This window comes from Nuphar pumila, chromosome 3, assembly GCF_984573655.1.
Source record: "Nuphar pumila chromosome 3, dmNupPumi1.hap1.1, whole genome shotgun sequence".
In the NCBI taxonomy this organism is placed as follows: domain Eukaryota; kingdom Viridiplantae; phylum Streptophyta; class Magnoliopsida; order Nymphaeales; family Nymphaeaceae; genus Nuphar; species Nuphar pumila.
In genome coordinates, this window is record NC_143251.1 from 26,717,785 (window position 1) to 26,735,620 (window position 17,836).

General features: G+C 37.0%; 1 protein-coding gene across 5 annotated transcripts in view; it reads right to left on the reverse strand.

The window, feature by feature from the left end:
* The window catches only part of LOC149842380 (mechanosensitive ion channel protein 1, mitochondrial-like), an 82,711-nt gene extending 75,791 nt beyond the window's left edge, over positions 1–6,920 (reverse strand). For all 5 annotated transcript variants that reach the window (XR_016430772.1, XR_016430770.1, XR_016430771.1 and 2 more), the window contains exons 1-2: positions 6,145–6,920; positions 5,234–5,511 (exon numbers count right to left, since the gene is read on the reverse strand). Coding sequence is in view for 2 of the 5 variants with exons in the window: in XM_089999111.1 (XP_089855237.1) it covers positions 5,234–5,511; positions 6,145–6,830 (964 nt within the window). In the remaining 3 variants the exon portion in view is untranslated. The remainder of the gene's footprint in view (positions 1–5,233; positions 5,512–6,144) is intronic.
* Between the last annotated feature and the right edge of the window lie 10,916 nt (positions 6,921–17,836).

The window sequence follows — 17,836 nt, forward strand, 5'->3', positions numbered from 1 at the left end:
AGTTAAATTTAAATATTTTTTTCGTTTCTCAAATTACCGACAATGGATGTGAAATTTTTTTTTCATCTAAAAATTACTTTGTGCAGGATCTCCGATCCGGGAAACGGATTGGGCAAGGTTGTAGGAGGGGAGATCTCTATTTCATGGACTCTTTATCTCTTCTACCCAAACATTTTTATAATTACGTTCAAGATAATAATATTGAAACTTGGCATAAAAGACTTGGACACCCAAGTTATTCAAAAATATATCTTTTTCCTTTTAAGAAAAAAAAATTTAAAGAAAATAATATGATGTGCAAAGATTGTATACTTGGCAAAATGAAATCCATCTCTTCTCCAAATAGAACCTTCATTTCTAAAAAACCTTTTGAGTTAGTGCACTCGGATGTTTGAGGTCCTTCTCCGGTTATATTGAAAGGAGGTTATTCATATTATGTGACATTTATAGATGCCTTTACTAGATATGTATGGGTCTACTTTCTCAATTTAAAATCCGATGTATTTCCTTTCTTTAAAAAATTTCATATGATAGTCAAAAATCAAATTCAAAGTAACATTGTCACACTTAGATCTGATTCGGGTGGAGAATATTTATCAAAAGAATTTCAAAACTACTTAAAACAATATGAAATTTGTCATCAAAAATCTTGTCCTAGAACTCCCCAACAAAATGTGCTAGTGGAAAGAAGACATAGACATATTATGAAAACTGCTAGAACCCTCCTTATTTTTAAGAATATTCCAAAATCCTTTTGGGTTGAAACCTTGTTGACTTCAATTTCCCTTGTGAAAAGTTATTTGAAATAACACTAGACTTCAAAAGATTATGGGTTTTTTGTTGTAAATGTTTTGTACTCCTACACAAGAGAGATAAATTATCCCCAAAAGCCATTGAATGTGTCATTATTGGATATGGGAAAAATCAAAAGAGATATAGATGTTTTGATTTTAACAACAAACTTTATATTTCCAAAGATGCGACTTTCTTATAAAATGAGAATGGCTTTAATCAAAGAAATGAAGGAAGTAGACTATACTTTTTTATTTGATCTTGCTCCAAAGAATGATAATGAGACTTTAAATAATGATAACCATCCTAGTGATGAGAGTATAGAACCTTGTGATCATCATATTATAGATGGTGATATAGTAGATAAGAGATCTACTCAAGGCATACGTGTTTATACTCAGGGTGAGAAAAATAATCCTCAAAATGCTTTAGAAAAATATTCTTCTTCCGAAGAAGAATCATTAGATAAAAATTTAGAGATCAAACATAATCCTTCTATAGAAGAATCCAACTTTAGAAGATCTAGTCGTCCATCAAATCCACCTAATAGGTTTGTGTCTTATGACTCCTTGTTCTGACAGTATAGAGTATGCCTAATAACATTATATTCTTATCATGAACCATCTAATTATAATGAAGCTAAAAACTTATCTAATTGGAAAGAAGCTATGACGATGGAATTAAATTCCCTTATGAAAGCCAAAACATGAGAAATAACTACTTTACTGTTAGGAAAAAAATCATAGGTTGTAGATGGGTGTTCAAATTTAAAACCAAGAGTAATGGAAGTTTAGAAAGATATAAAGTAAGGCTAATTGACAAGGGTTATTCCCAAGAATACATAATTGACTATAAAGAAACTTTTACCCTTGTAGCTAGGATGACTACTATTAGAACCAGTGTTATAAAAAATGTGCCTTGAGGAGCAAAAGGCGCGCACCGCCTTGAGGCACAAACCTTTGTGTCTCGAGGCATATATAAAAACCTAAGAAAAAAATTTATTCATTTCGGACCCGAGTCAGATCCGGATCTAACCCGGATCTGAAAACCCGTTAGGGTTGTAAAAACCTAACGCAAGGGTGAGGGTTTTTAAAAAAGAAAACCCTCTCTCCTGTGCGCCGCACCCCGCCCGTGCCGCTCCCCCCCTGCCCCTGAGCTCTTTAAGAGCATCGCAGGAGGGGAGGGTGGGTTCTCAGTGATGCGCCCCTCTCCTATCCTCTTGTTCCTCGCTCTCCTCGCGTCGGCGCCCCCTTCTCGCAACCCCCGACGTTGTCGTGGCCGGCCACCTCACTCGTACGCTTGCACCTCTCTCTCGTTCCTTGTGCGCGACAGCATCGACGACGATGCCAGCCGTCGCCGCTGATCCCCTCCCAGGTACACTCTTCTCTTTTTCCTCCCTTCTTCTCTTCTTCTTCTGTTGTCGGAATGCCAGCAGGAGGCCGTTGGCCCCCTGCCGCGCCTCCCCCTTCTTCTCCTACTTTTTCTCCTCCCTCTCTCCCCTCTCCTTGTTGGCTCGCCGGGAGGCCAGCAGCCCCCTGTCGCGCCATTCTTCTCCCCTTGTCTTCGCTCTCCTATGTGTCCGTCGGAGGGTCGACAAGAGGTCGACGGCCCCCTGCCACGCTCTTCCTCCCTCTCTTGTGGTTTGCTGGAGGGTCGATGGCCCCTCCCGCACCCTCCCTCCCTTTTTGGTTATCGGAGGGCCGACGGGAGGTGAGCAGTCCCCTTGTCGCGCCTTCCTCCCTCTCTCTATGTACAGGAGGGGGTCCGACAGGTGGCCCCTGTCGCCCCTCCCCCTCTCCTTTGGGGCCTGTCTGAGGGTCGGCAGGTGGCCGACAGCCCCTGCCGCCCTTACCCCCTCCTCTGTGACCTGCCAGGGGGTCGGCAGGTGACTGGTGGTCCTTGTCGCCCTTCTCCCCTCCTTCGATCTCCTATGTTGTCGGAGGGCCGGCAGGAGACCGACAACCCTTATTGTGCCCTCCTGCTCCCTCTATGCCTACCGGAAGGTCGACTGGGAACCGATGGCCCCTGCCGCACCTTCTCCCTCTTCCTGGCTTTGCCGGATGGCCGACAGGAGGCTGGCGGCCCCCTGTCACGCCTTCCCCCTCTGTTCTCTGCGTTGTCGGGAGGCTGGCAGGAGGCCGATGACCCCTGCCATGCTCTCTCTCTCTCTCTCTCTCTCTCTCTCTTCTTCATTGTATCTGTTGGGTAGGGACCCCCCTGCCATTCGATGTCCATCGGCAGGGGCTGAGGCCCCTGCCATTTGAAGTCAGTCAAGCAGGGGCCAAGGCCCCTGCCATTCAAAGTCTGTTAGGTAGGGGCTGCCACTCATCAGATTTCGTACGACAGGGGTCTCAACCTCTGCCGCTCATGCTTTTCGCCGACAGAACAGGCCTTACCATTGTCCTTCTGTTCTTATTACAACTATGGCATAATAGCTTTCACACTTTTGCAGATTTACGCAACGGGTCTCGTTCATGCTCTGCGGCCCGAGCCTCGTATCACCTACACTCGTAGGCGCTCGCAGAGACACAACATCCCGAGGTAGGAGAAAGTCACACGGGGATCTTGAATGAATGAAATAAAGTATAAGAATTCTAAGATAGAATAATTGATTTTTCATACATACTTACATGTAGAACAATATAACTTGTGATGGTTTGTGTTTCCTCGTTCCTACTTTTCTAAAATTACATGCCTGATGTTTGCTATATGGGTAGGATCATTTCTACTGTGATTCCTACTACTGCGTTTCTGTACTTGCTCACTGTTGTGATTGCATTGTAGATGTTTTGTTTGTTATTACATGTTGGATCTTGTTGCCGCCTTTGGGCAAGCCTCGTGGGGTGTGCATGTGCGCATACCATATTCCGTGCCTTTCGAAAAGGTGTGAAATTGAGTACATACGCTAAAATCTCGAGAAGAGGATCGTCCTAGTGCAAGGCTGACTTCTTGAGCACGAAATCTTGCTTTTAAAATGAATATTTCATTTGTGCGTTGCTAGAGGCAACTAAAGGTATCCCGAGCCGGTTACTCAGAGAAAGTGATTGGGTCCACGATGATCCCAAGACTTGTCTGAGATTTTCTGTTTTGTAGTGATTAAGCATGTCAAGTATATTACTGATTTTATGAATTATTGTGTTGGGTTATCCTTCGAGAAACCCATAACCAACTATCGTAGTCGTACCTTGAGACGGATACGGTATATACACTACAATAGGTAGCATGAGAGGTCGTTGAGTACCTCGAAGTGTGCAATGTAGGGAGCATTTTATGCCAAATGTTTACACCCCCGCTTCCTGCATCGCGAGACCTGATGTGGGAGCAAACACTTTTGAGATCAAGGCCAGCATTATTCAAATGCTTCTATTTTTCTATAGCCTAAGTAATGAGGATCCTTATCGCCATATAGATGAATTTTTAGAAATTTGCAGTTGTTGCCTATGGTTGTCTATTTGTTTGGAGGAGAAAAGCTATTCACTTATCAGAACAAGGTTCATCAAATGTTAAAGGCATATATCTAACTTCTCACTTGAAAATACACCTAGAAATATTACCCATAAAGATGCATAAAGTAATTATAAGCATGTTTCTGATGAAAGTGACTTTTCTCCAAGAAAAGGGGGACACATGTGCTACTCTGATATGATTGAATGCAGTATAATTGATCCCAAACTTTTAAGGGTTGTTTCTAACAATGAATCAATAAGCTTATAATAGACATTTGTGTCAAGAAAAGTGTGGAAATTCAAGTTACAGTATCCCAATTACAGCAGCACATTGCCAAAACAAAGTATGTGGATAAGCCAGATGCATACCAAGACTATGTTTTGGAAAGAAATAGACATAATGTAACCAATTCCATAATTTAAATGAAATTAGTGCAGATATTACTCAAATAAGTATAGAAAAACAAAAGGATAGGCCAATTTTTCATTTATTAGCATGTATTATTATATCTAATACTTATTGGGCTCATGATTTTTATTTTATATTTAATCTAAGATTTTCATCAGCTAACTGATGAGAGAAGTTCTTCAAGTTTGCACCTTATAAGGTACAACTGCTCATTCATTATGTTGAACCGTAATTTACTAAAGCATTGCCCCGAAAAGTCCAAGCAGACTGACCTTGGTAGCTAATATTAAATAGAGTTTCTTATGATTTATAGCTGCTTGTGCCACATTTAGAACATAGACTCTAATTTAACAGACATCATCCTGATTGCATCTTCTTATAAATGGCCTGCAATAGTTATAAGTATCTGAAAATTCAATGTAAAATATAGAATTATCATTCATCTTTTTTAATGGAGAATTATCCTTCATTTGATGTAGTTCAATATGATTCTTACTCCATAATCATCAAGAAGAGATCTAGAAGATCAGAAAATTTGTCAATGCATCAATTCACTTAAGATAGTCACAAGAATAGAATAAAGTACCTCCAATGCCACCAATAGTTAGAATCGATTGTACAGCTACACCAAAAGCTTCAGCAGTACCCATCAAACCCAACACAAGAAGAGCCACAGATGACAATTTATCAAAGACCAGTAACCTTTCTCGATCAAGCCCAGCAATACTCTGACTTGCAAGAATACGACCAAATGCATTAGATTTCCACCTATAGAGAAACCACACAAGTGAAATAACGAAAGCGCCCCTCCATGCTTGAACTATATACTCTGATGCAAATGTCGTTGGAGCGATCTTCACAGCCCTAAAATGGAACACATGAACTAAATCATTCCATCTGATAAATCATTATGGACTCATTCATGTCAATCCACAAATAACTACTCCCAAATTCTATTAGGCAACTTGAAAATTATGAAATAAAGCATGACAATTGATAAATCTATCATCTCAAAGCCATGTAAATTGGAAAACATAAACTAAATCCATGCCATTATACCAACCACCATTTCCTCAATTGGGTAAATGGGAACGAGATGAAGTAAATCATGTCATTCAACAAACCAACTATTTCCACTTTAAATAAGTAAACTAAAAATATGAATCAAAACGTACCATTATGAAAAAAAGGATCATTCATATTGAATTGGGCAAATTAGATAACATGAATGGGATCATGCCATTCTACAAGTTCCACGAACTTTGCATTTGAATCTTTCAATTGAAATGCATCAAACAAAAATCATGCAATTTTATACAATTGAAATGGGTAATTGGAAAAGTAAACTAAATTTTATGAAGTCAATCAGACTATGATACAAACGATGCATCATAAATTCAAATGGGTAATTGGAAGTTATGGAACTATATGATGCCATTATACACATTACGGGTAATTCAAATATACAAAAGAGAAAGGAAAAAAAAAAGAACTTACAGTTGCGAGAAGGCCATAAACGTAACGACATATCTAACAGGATCTTCTAAGGCGCCCCAGAAGCTCTTCTCGTACGGAATCTTTTCGAAATTCATGGATAACAAGGAAACAGGGCCCTGAGTCGAATACCGGTGAAGCCTCCGCAGAATCCTCGGCATGACCCACCAAGCAACGACCGTGGCAACTGCCGTCCCGCCAATTGGGACCACCACGCCATTGAGAACCGGAGAAGAATCAATCAACTGCTCGCCATAAGAAGCGAATTCGTCGAACCGCTCCTTCGCACCGTCGATCGCGTCGACAAACGACTTCGCCGCCAGCTTCGAGGAATCGATCCACTCCGTGATGTTCCAGTCACCATCTTCGCTGCTAGGGGCAGCCGACGAGTATCTCCGCTGGATGGTATCGAAACCAAAGCAGGCACAAGGCGACCGCAAGAAGAAATCGTTCCTTCGTTGTGGAGTCTGGAAAATGGAGGAAAGCGAGGACAATGGGAGGGCCGTGCAGAGAATTGCTTTATGGGTATGAATCGAACGGTATGATCCAACGGGAGGATGTGGGCTAGCAAGCAAGGGCTTGAGAAATTGAGACCGAAACACCCTTGCCATCACACATACAGAGAGAGAGAGAGAGATGGCGCTATTGGAAGGAGAAGAAGATGATGAGGACCCAAAAGGCCTTCCCATCAAACAGGAACTCCAATGGCTTCATGGTGAAGCGCGAGACGGCACCCAAAAATCGAAACCTTCCCTGCATCGGAAACCAGGAAAGAGAGTGCAGAGAATTTAGGTTACCAGTGCCAAACGTTATAAATGGAAACTTAAGCCAAAAAATAACGTGATAGGTAATTTACTGCGCTTTTATAGGCAAAAAATTTAAGCCAAAAAAATAAAATATAGAATCGTATAAGGTATTTAGCTCATTATAAATTTAAATACTGCGTTGAAAAAGCGATCTTTCCGGCTAAATAACAAGACTGACATATCTCAAAAATCCCAATATATCTACCGTTGTTGTTCAAGATATTTTCGAAATATCACGAATATTTGTCAATGCCACCCAAAACCAGGTATAAAACCTAGTTTTAGGTGTAAACTTAGTTTTTCACATGAAAGCTAGGTTTGGTGTTTGTTTGGAAGAACCAAAACCTGGGTTTAATGAAAACCAGGTTTGGCAAAACTTAGTTTAAAATAGGTTTCGAAAAAATTAGGTAAGGTTAACTTGGTTGCCCCCTCCACCTAACCTATGCCCCCACATCATCCCCTCCCACCCGTTTTCACTTACCTAAGGCAGCATCACACAACAACCATTTATGGCTGGCGTGCCAAAAAATAAACAGCTTGGTATAGCCCTCGCCAGACTGGAAATAGATGGCTAGATTTGTGATTCTTTTTTGTTTAGTAAAATTTAAATAGGTGGTGATCTAAACATTCACTTAATTTTCCAGCCATCTATTTAAAGTTGATGGGCATGGTATAATTGGTGTATATTTTGTCAATGTATTTTTTAAATAATATTTTGATAAAAAAGTATTTATAAAAGTTGGTCACCAAATTTTAAAAATCCAACTCTCACAAGTAGTGAGAACCAGGATTGAACTCGATGAACGGATTGATAAAACTTTGTATTCCACTCAAAGCTACTTTATTTATTGCCTTAAAAAGAAAAAATAAACTAATTAAAAGTAATATAAAATAAAAATTAAAGGATTATTACAAACTCCAAATAATGCTTAAATTAAAATTAATTACAAAGCTTGAATGTGGCCAAAAAGACCTTAATTAACTAAGAATTGAAAATACTAAAAAAAATAAAAATAAATCGTCTTCGCCTTTGCTTCTTCGATTTAACTTTGAATCCACTTCATTTCAATCATGTAGAATAAAAAAAATGGTCTCACCTCCTGAAAAATAATACAAAAATACATGAAATGCAAAATATACGTTAATTTGAACATCTACTTGAAATTATAATCCTGCCACTAGCTATTATAGAAATTTTTGTCATAATAGGTTTTTGTAAATCAACATAATCAGATAACAATTAGATTTCAATCCTTCTCAAATTTTTCATATATGTTCTCAAAACATTAATGAAGAGAATCCAATTTACATAATTGAAAATTCAAAGTAGAACTTGATTTATTAACAAATGAACGACAACTTCCAAACTCTGAAAATTGCTGATAAAAGTTCTAAGAACTTTCAAATTTTAACAGATTTAGTCTAGCAAAACAAATTGAAAATAACAAAAAATTACAGCAGAAATTAGATTCATTCATGAATCTAATCTATTTTACGGATTTAGATTTAAATTCTGAAAACTCCAGATATAACAAAAACAAAAACTATAAAAAATACAAGAAATAAAAGTTTCAGAAAATAGAGATATCGAAATATGCAGCCAGAAAAGGCTCATAACAACTTGTCAATCAGACTCTGAGCATAATGAGTTTTTGCAGAGAATAACTAGACTCAAGCACGAATCCAATCCACTTTATGGATCATAATTTGGATTCTGAAATCTCCGTATATACTAACAACAAAAAAGCTACTAATAATCAGGAAAGACGAAATTCCATAATTCTATAATTTTACACTTTGATCTATTGCACTAGATCAAAGGATGAACACTTAGAAATTCATGAAAATGAAATATAATCATTTAAATAATCTAATTATAAACTAGAAACAAAAATACAGAAATTAACGGGCAAGAATTAAGATCTAAACTACAATATGAGATGAATCTATCTAATGCTTAATTGAATTGAGATCAATTAAGCATAGAATCCCATATTGGTTTTGATTTTTTCTTAAGATAAAAAAAAATCTAAATGAGAAATTACAGCAAACAAAGCAATTGCATAAATAAAAAAATACAAAATGATCAAATTAGAACAAAGAAAAAAAAGAACAACCGAAATTACAATTAATTTACAAAAAAAAGGTAAAGAGAACTCACCAAATCGTAGATCTAGTGATTTAGATTGATCTTTAACCAAATATATGTGCAACTCCACTTCGGTTTGGGCTCTAATCATGCCTCTATTGCTGAATTAGAAAGAAGATAGAGAAAATAAGAAGAAGAAAAAAAAAAAGAGGAAAGAGAAAGAATGGGGAAAGAAGAGCAACAAAGGGGTTTTACTTAGAATTCAAAGAGGAGATAAAGAAGAAAAAGTGAGGTTGGCTTGAAATGGGCTGAAAACCCTTTCATTCCAGCCCTAAGCTTTGTATTTATACTAAATTTTAGGTTAAAAACTATTTACAATTAACTTCTTAAAAGTTTTCTTATTTACAAATTAGTACTTAAGTAACTAGATATTGTAAAAAGAAGGTTTGGCACCAATTCAAGAGGAGTTTCTAAAAATTTTGATGTGGGTTTAGGTTTAAGTGTTTGTTGAATACATTAGCATTGGACCCAAGATCCAATTAATGTGTTTTAGACTGAACCATGGTCTGAAATGGCTTGGGATTCGCTCCAAAATCATAAAATGATTGTAACTTTCTTATTTTAACTCTGAATCGCAAAAAAAATGAATAATGACTTCTTTAACCCTGAAACATTTTAAGCATGAAATAAAAACCAATAAAAAATGCTTAAATGCATGATTTTATGTATTAAGAGTGAATGCATTATCAATAATCACAAATCTTGTTATTGAAAACTTTTTATTAAAGAAAATCTTGTTATTAATTTTTTCTTAAGGATATTCTGAAAAGATATATTTTAAATTTAAAATATATAATATATATAATATAAGAAAAACATAAAAATATGAAAAACATGTAACATTTATAAATATCATGTAACTCTTTTAATTCATGTAACATAAAAGTATTTGTAGAGTAGGCAATATTTTGAAAATTATCATTTATTTTAGATTATATCGATTTTGGAAGTTATCAAGAAAGTCAACGTTCACCTCGAATGAAATCCAAGAGGCTTTGTTTTTTATAGAAGGATCAAAAAATGTTCATACTATATGATAAAATGATGTGTTTCCCAAAATGCTCTATGATTTTTAAAATTTGCTCGATGTTCAATAACGCAAATAGTCAATTTTAAAAAGATTTTTTTGTAAAACCTGAGATTTTTCTCTGAAATTATAACTAATAAAGATGAATCTTATGTGCAACTATGACTTGAGTTCAATTCTTAAAATTCCTGAGTTTCTTGATTTTTTTTTATTGATTTTTGAATTAATGTCCAATTAAATGAGAGTTTTAGTGTGGCACTTGTATAATTTTACAATAGACCTAATATGAGCCCTATTTAATGCAATTAGGGATCCAACTATGAAAAATTGTATATGGATCTCAGATATTTTTGTAATAGATTTCAGATATATTGGATTTGGATTTAAACCATAGCATTTGAATCAAATACAAAATTGGATTAATTAGTGGATTGGGTTTATTATGTATTAATTAGATACAATTAATGATGAGTAAGATCTAAATATTTAATTAGAGTTAATTGGATCTTTAATTAAAAATAAATGGACTCTAGGTGGGGACACCACTCTATATGGGATCCACTTAGAATTAATTAATTAAGTATGAGGTGAGGGTGGGACGTCCCCTACCTCTCTACCTCTTAATTAGCTTAATTAGTTTAGTTAATTAAGAAAGAAAAAAGTCAAGTTTGAGGAAATCTTAAAACAAATAGGAGTTTTAAAGGAGAAGAAGCTCAAAACAATAAAGTTGGAAAGTTTTATGGGATTCTCTCTCAAACCACAAAGTTTTGGAGAGGGAGAGGCCCTTTTAATTGAGAAGTGGGATGGTAAGGCTATATAAAGCCTCCCACACATCCCTGTAATGCCCATATTTTCAAAACACTACTTGGTCGAAAATTCATGAATTTCTTTTTTTCTCTTTATAGTGAAACTTAGAAAATGTTTTTAGCAGCGAAAACGGATGATAATAAGTCATCGATTTTAGAAAACACCGGGCAAGCCATAGGTACGTGGTCAAGCACTCATTGATCACCAAAGTGTTTCTTTTATCAAAAGAAGTTGTTTATTATAAACATCACTCCTGAAAAAAATAGTATTTTATGAAACTAATTTTATAAAGAAAGTGGTGCAACACTGTATGAAAAAACCCTAGAACTCGATGCCGTCTTGCTTCACATATCGTATCGCAGGTTCATTACATGTATTCTCCATTAAACGGAGTGAGAACCATTGTTGGTCTGGTAGGAAAACATTCAAATCAAATCAAGTATAGACTCATGAAAATACATAGAGCCATATAGGGCCATAATTTGCAACAATGACACTCAAGTCTCTACGACTTAGCATATATCACGAAAGTCTTCTCAGGGCCACGATTAAAATATTAAGCTCAAGTCTCCAGGACTTGGCATATATCACGTAAGCTTCTTTAGGGCCATGGTTGGAATATCACCGCTTAAGTGTAACGCTCCGGATTTTCAAAACATTACTTCGTCAAATTTTTTTTATTATTATTTTCCTTTGTACGGAAACTTAGAAAATGTTTTTAGCAACGGAAATAGACGATAATGAGTCGTTTGTTTTAGAAAACACTGAGTAAGTCACAAGTATGTGGCCAAGCACTCATTGGGCACCAAAGTGTTTCATTTATAAAAATGAATTGTTTATTACAAGCATCACTGCTTAAAAAAGCAGTATTTTATGAAGCTGGTTTTTATAAATAAAGCGGTACAACACTGTCTAGAGAAACCTTGAAACTCGATGACGCCTTGCTCCACATATCGCATTAGAGGTTCAACACATGCATTCCCCATTAAACGGGGTAAGAACCATCACTGGTCTGGTAAGAAAGCATTAAAATCAAATCAAGTCTAAACTTATTAAAATACATGAACCACTTAGGGTCACAGTTCACAACAACAATGCTTAAGTTTTCATAACTTAGCGTATATCCCGAAAGCCTCCTCAGGGCCACAATTTGAACATTTTGCTCAAGTCTCCAAGACTTGGCATATATCATACGAGCTTCTTTAGGACTACAATTGAAACATCAAGCTCAAGTCTCTAAGACTTGTCACATCTGTATCCCATAAATTTAAGCAAGAGCTCATCGAGCTTAACATAGTCATATGGATACAATATAGGTCTTTACCCTATTGGTCCAGTAGTATATCGATCTTAACACCTTCCACAAGGCTTGTCAGAACAATGCACATTCATTCATATATTCATACATCGTTGAACCTATAACTAATGCATTATTTCAATATTAACCGTTCACCTTGTACTACACGAGAGAAGCTTAAACTTCGACATCAATGCAGCGTTATGTAGTTTATTATTCTATGTATTTTAGATACCCCATAGCCTGATGACCCTGTTGGTGTGAGTTTTATGAAAACAAATTTTAAAATAATATTTTATGTAAAAATAATGTAAAAGTGAGACACCAGATAATAAAAATGGCTCGCACGAGTGGTGGATTCTGTGTCGGTCTCAGAAAAGGTGAAAAATACTTTGTATTCCATAGAAAAGCCAAACTACTCTTTATTGCCTTAAAAATATAAATAATTAATTAAATAAGAATGATGCCTCTGCAGAGGGCTTAAACAAATAAAAATAAATTGCCTTATTACAAACCCAAATTAATTAAATTAAAATAAAATAAAAGTCTAATCTAAAAAGAAAAGGTCTTCAGTGCTTGAGCTTCTTGTCCCTTGGTGTTTTAGCTATTTGATATAATTGAGGGCTCCCCGAGGGGCGTGAAGGGCCTTTTGAGGAGACCTTTTAGGGACCCCAGAGGGCTCTTCGAGGGTATTTTTGAGGACTCACTGCACGTCTGAACATTTTTATGCAAGAATCAAAAGGTGAAACACAAAATAAAATGCAAAAAGTCACAAAAAATTAATATTGGCTTCAACTAAAAATTACAAAAGCATGAATTAAACTAACATGAAATAAACTAACTACATGAAACTAACCACTACATTAAAAGACAAAATATCAAAACAAACTAACTAACAAGAACTTAAGTGTAACACACTAAAGATAATCAAGAAACTAACTAATAACAAATGGACTAAATGACAAAACTAAAAGCAACTAAATGAATTTCAACAAACTATATGCTATATGGATTTTTAGAATTAACAAATAAAGCTGACAATAGAAGCTAACTGAAATAATCTATCTAACTAACATATTCTTATGAATTAACACAGAACAAGAATCAACTATTGATTTCTAATCTAAACGATTTACACGTGAAATTAAAAAAACTAAACTAACTAACATTGACAAGAATCTAAGCTAACTAATTAATTCTAGAATCAATAACAAAACAAAAGATATTTAAACTAGCTAATTATTGAAGCATATAAAACTAATAGAATTTGGCTAAATAATCAAACTAAACTAATTATGCTAAACTCATATCAATTAATCTAACAAAATTAAACTAAAGAAATTCTGCTCTAGTTAACATGAAAACATGAATTAAAACATGAGATTAAAATTATTAATAAAAGAATATAATTAAAAACTACCTAAATCAGCTATTTAATCTATTTAACGAAAAATGCTACTTGAACGAAAACACGATTTTCTAATTTAAGCTATTACAAATTAATTTACGAAAGTAAATAATAATTTAACTAACCATTAAAAACAGTAACTAAAACTATCTATTTGACTAAAATAATAAAAATTAAAATAACTAATCTATTTATTTACTGATTTCTACTTCAAGCAATTAATTAAATAAAATGATCTAAAGTAATTAACAAAAATCATGAGTATGAATTACGCATTGAATAAACTAACCTAATACTAAAAAATAATCAGAAAATACATGCATCTAATTATGACAATTAAAAGAAAAGAATTTAAAAGATTATAAAAACCCTAATTGGTTACTAAAAAATCTAATGAACACCGAATAAAGAACATGATTTAAATTAAATCTAACCTAAATCTAATACAAACTGAATTAAGACTCAAAAATATATCAGAAACTTTTATGTTAAAACTATCAATTGAAATAAAATATTATTATCCTAGATACAAATAAAGAATAATAGCTAAACTAAACTATTATATATATATATATATATATTATATTTTCAAATGTTGAATATAAATTAATCTAATATAAATATGATGAATATGCAATGATCAAACTAAAATACATGCAATAATATGATTTATGATATGTAAAAACACAAATCTACAAAATTATGAAGAAATGGGAAAGAAGAAGCAAATCGTATGATCCGCTTTCGATGGGAGGGTTGAGAAGAAGAATGTGTTCTTTCTTGCTGCAATTGAATGAACTCCGTTCTCTCTCCGGCAGAGGGGATACGAGAAACCGACAACAAAGAAGTTTAGAAGAAGGATTGAAAAGCATAAGAAGCAAGAAAAAAGAGGTAGGCAACTGGTCGATCAAACAAGAGGGAGAAAGGAAGAAGGGGAGGGAGAGAGGAGAGAGAGAGAGGGGTGCAGGCTACAGAGAGAAAATGTATGCTTTTCTAAAAAAATACTATTTATACTAAGAAAATTAGTTTTACACATTTTTTTTAGAAAACTTTAATATATTTTCAAAAATTTCAAAATAATGATTCTAAAAATCATGTTTCACAAAAATATATTTCCTAAACCAAATAAAATATGAATTAAACACTTCTAAGCTAATTAAAAAGTCTTAAAAAAAATCAAGCATTTAAAAATGCAGGTAAGTATTTAAAAATACAGTTTTTTCTTTATTTTTAATTTAAATACAGTTTCTCGAAAATACTAATAAGACTGGTTTTTAAAATGTTTTTTCAATAGATCACACTACAAGAAAAATGGCCATTAGCGATGGAAGTTTGCGACGGATTTTTTCCGTTGCAACTTTGCGGCAGATTAACGAGAGAAACAAATCTGTCGCTAAAATCCGTAATATTTATGAAAATAGCGACAAAAAAACTTTCGTCACTAAATCCGTCGCTAATTAGTGATGACTTAGAGACGTCAGGTTTTTGTCGCAATACCCGCAGAATTTAGTGACGGTTTTGGCGACAGAGTTTTTTCTGTTGGGACATAGCAACGACGTTAGTGACAGAAATATTTCGTCGCTAACTTTTCATGTAAATTTACAATGGCGTTGCGACAGAAGTAGATTGTCGGCAAATCCATCGCTAAGTTTCTCATAAATCTCTAATCCAAACCCTTCTTTCTCTTTCCTGTTTCGTCTATCCCGCTCGACGCACTCCCTCGGCCGCCACCCTCTCTCGCCCGACGCACTTCCCGGCCCGCCTCCCACTGCCTGTCGCTCCCTGGTCTGCCGCCCGTCCCTCCCCCGACCCATCGCCCCCCGTTCCGCTGCCCGTCACCCCCCGCCCGACGTCTCCCAGGTAAGTGGGTCATTTTTTTTCTGGCACGGGGTCGCCCCCCCTTGCCTAGTTCTTTTTTTTCGGCAAGGGGGGCGCTTGCCTCATTTTTTTTCTAGCAGGGGGTCGCCTCTTTGCCTCGTTTTTTATTTCCGGCAGGGGGGTCGCCCCCCTGCCTCTTTTTTTTTCTGGCAGGGGTGGGGGGCGACCCCCTGCTGGAAAAAGGCAGGGGGTCGCCCCCCTTGCCTCATTGTTTTATTCGGGCAGGGGGTCGACCCCCTGCCTCTTTTTTTTCCGGCAGGGGGGGGGGACCCCCTGCCTCTTTTTTTTTCTGGCAGGGGGTCGCCCCCCTTGCCTCATTTTTTTATTTAGACAAGGGGTCGCTGTTATCATTGCAAAATTTTCCCCTCCCTCTGTGAGAAAGTGAAACAATTCTGTGAGTCAAACTTGACCAAAGTTTTGAAAATGATTTTTGAAATTACTCGCCTTCATTTTGAAAATTTGGTGGAAAATTTCGTGGAATGGGATCCGCCTGTCAGTACAAGGTTCAACCGTTCCTGACACCTTTACCAAGGGTACTTGAACCAAGGATCAAATGTGTTCCCTTGCGACTTATAGTGTACAATTGCGCTTAGAGTCTGTTTTGCTTTTGTTGAGTCTAATGTAAGTTGTCCGGTTCAGGTGAATCAATACCCCAAAGGGGTAACCCGTATACTTGAATTGTAATGGCCTGCGGGCAAAATTGTGAATGAAGTAAATGCGTTGAACTTTCTTTTGTTCACCCTCGTTGTGATTGCTTCTTGTGATTGCAATTTCTCTCCCTCTATTCTCTCTTGCTCTCTTGCACTCTGATTACAAGCTTCCGCGATCGGCAAGCGAGCTGACGAGTAGGCTTGCGGTGATGAGGAAGGACCATCGCGCCACGCTTGCCCATTAAAGGAAATAGGCCTGTGACAAGTGGTACCAGAGCCCGTTCTCGTGCAGGGAAAGGGACTCCGGAGTCGGTGTCGACAGAAACATCGACAGGCTGCGATTTGTGAGCAAAACATCGTGGCGCCTTATCAAAACTTGCGCAACACCAAAGGCAAGGCAATTGTTGAAGCTGAGGAGATGGGTTCACCTCGAGGCCAAGAAGAGTTGGTTGCAACTGTTAACAAGCTGGTGGAAGAGGTGACTTCGCACGAGGAAGCGATTTCACGCACATGTGAATCATTCAATGGACTGAATGATGTGATGGTGAGCCTGCAAGAGCAGATAACCTTATTAATAGGCAGGTCACTTCATTGACGACTATAGTGGATGACTTGCAGACTGAAGTAGGGGAGCTTCAATTGAAGAATCATACGTTGCAGCGGACGGTGACCCTAAATGGCGGAAATGGTGAGAGACCATCAAGGATTGATGTACCAAGACCCACAAAATTCAATGGTTCTCACGACAACAAGGCCATTGAGAACTTCTTGTTCAAAGTAGAAGACTACTTGGATATCCAAAATGTGAACCTCGAAGATCTAAGGATTAAGGCTGCAGCGGCCTTACTTGATGGAGATGCTATCGCTTGGTGGAGGCGGAAGCGCAATGACATGAAGATGGGTCAATGTGTGATAGACACCTTTAATGACTTCAAAATGGAGTTACGCAACTACTTTATGCCAAGAAATCCGCAAAGGCAGGCTTATCAGATGGTTTGTGAGCTCAAACACACTGATTCGTTGCAAGACTATTTCAGAACGTTCCAGAAGCTTATGTTGGAGATACCTAACATGCCAGAAGACGACATGCTCAACTGGTTCATTGTGGGACTTCAGCCATGGGCACAGCCTGAAGTGAAAAGGAGCAACCCTCTTATTTTGGAAGATGCATATGTGGCGGCTGAGCGCTTAGTTGACATTCAGCACAAGCCTTTCACCCCATCAACCAAAGTTGAGAAGAAGCCTGACCACAAAGGCAAGAAGGATGAGCAGCGCAATGATAAAGGTGAGGCGTCGACACACCATTAATCCGAAAAGAAACAGAACTTCACGAAGCATAACAACAGCAACAAGGGTGCGGTTGTGACATGTTGGTTCTGCAGCGATAGACATATCGTCAGGCAGTGCCCAAAGCGCCTTGTAAAGGACAACAAGCAAGCCAATGGTGCACAAGAAGAATGCAGCGATACTGAATGCCGTGACACTGAGACCATGCAACCAAGGATGGGGGCCATGTGATTGATTAATGCAGCTAGAAGTTGCGCAGCTAAGAACATGAAGGTCAGTAAGGAACTTATGTACGTAGAAGTCATTATGAATAGAAAGTCTACTTCAGCAATGGTAGACTCCGGGGCCACACACAACTTTGTCTCACGGGAAGATGCAGAGCGGTT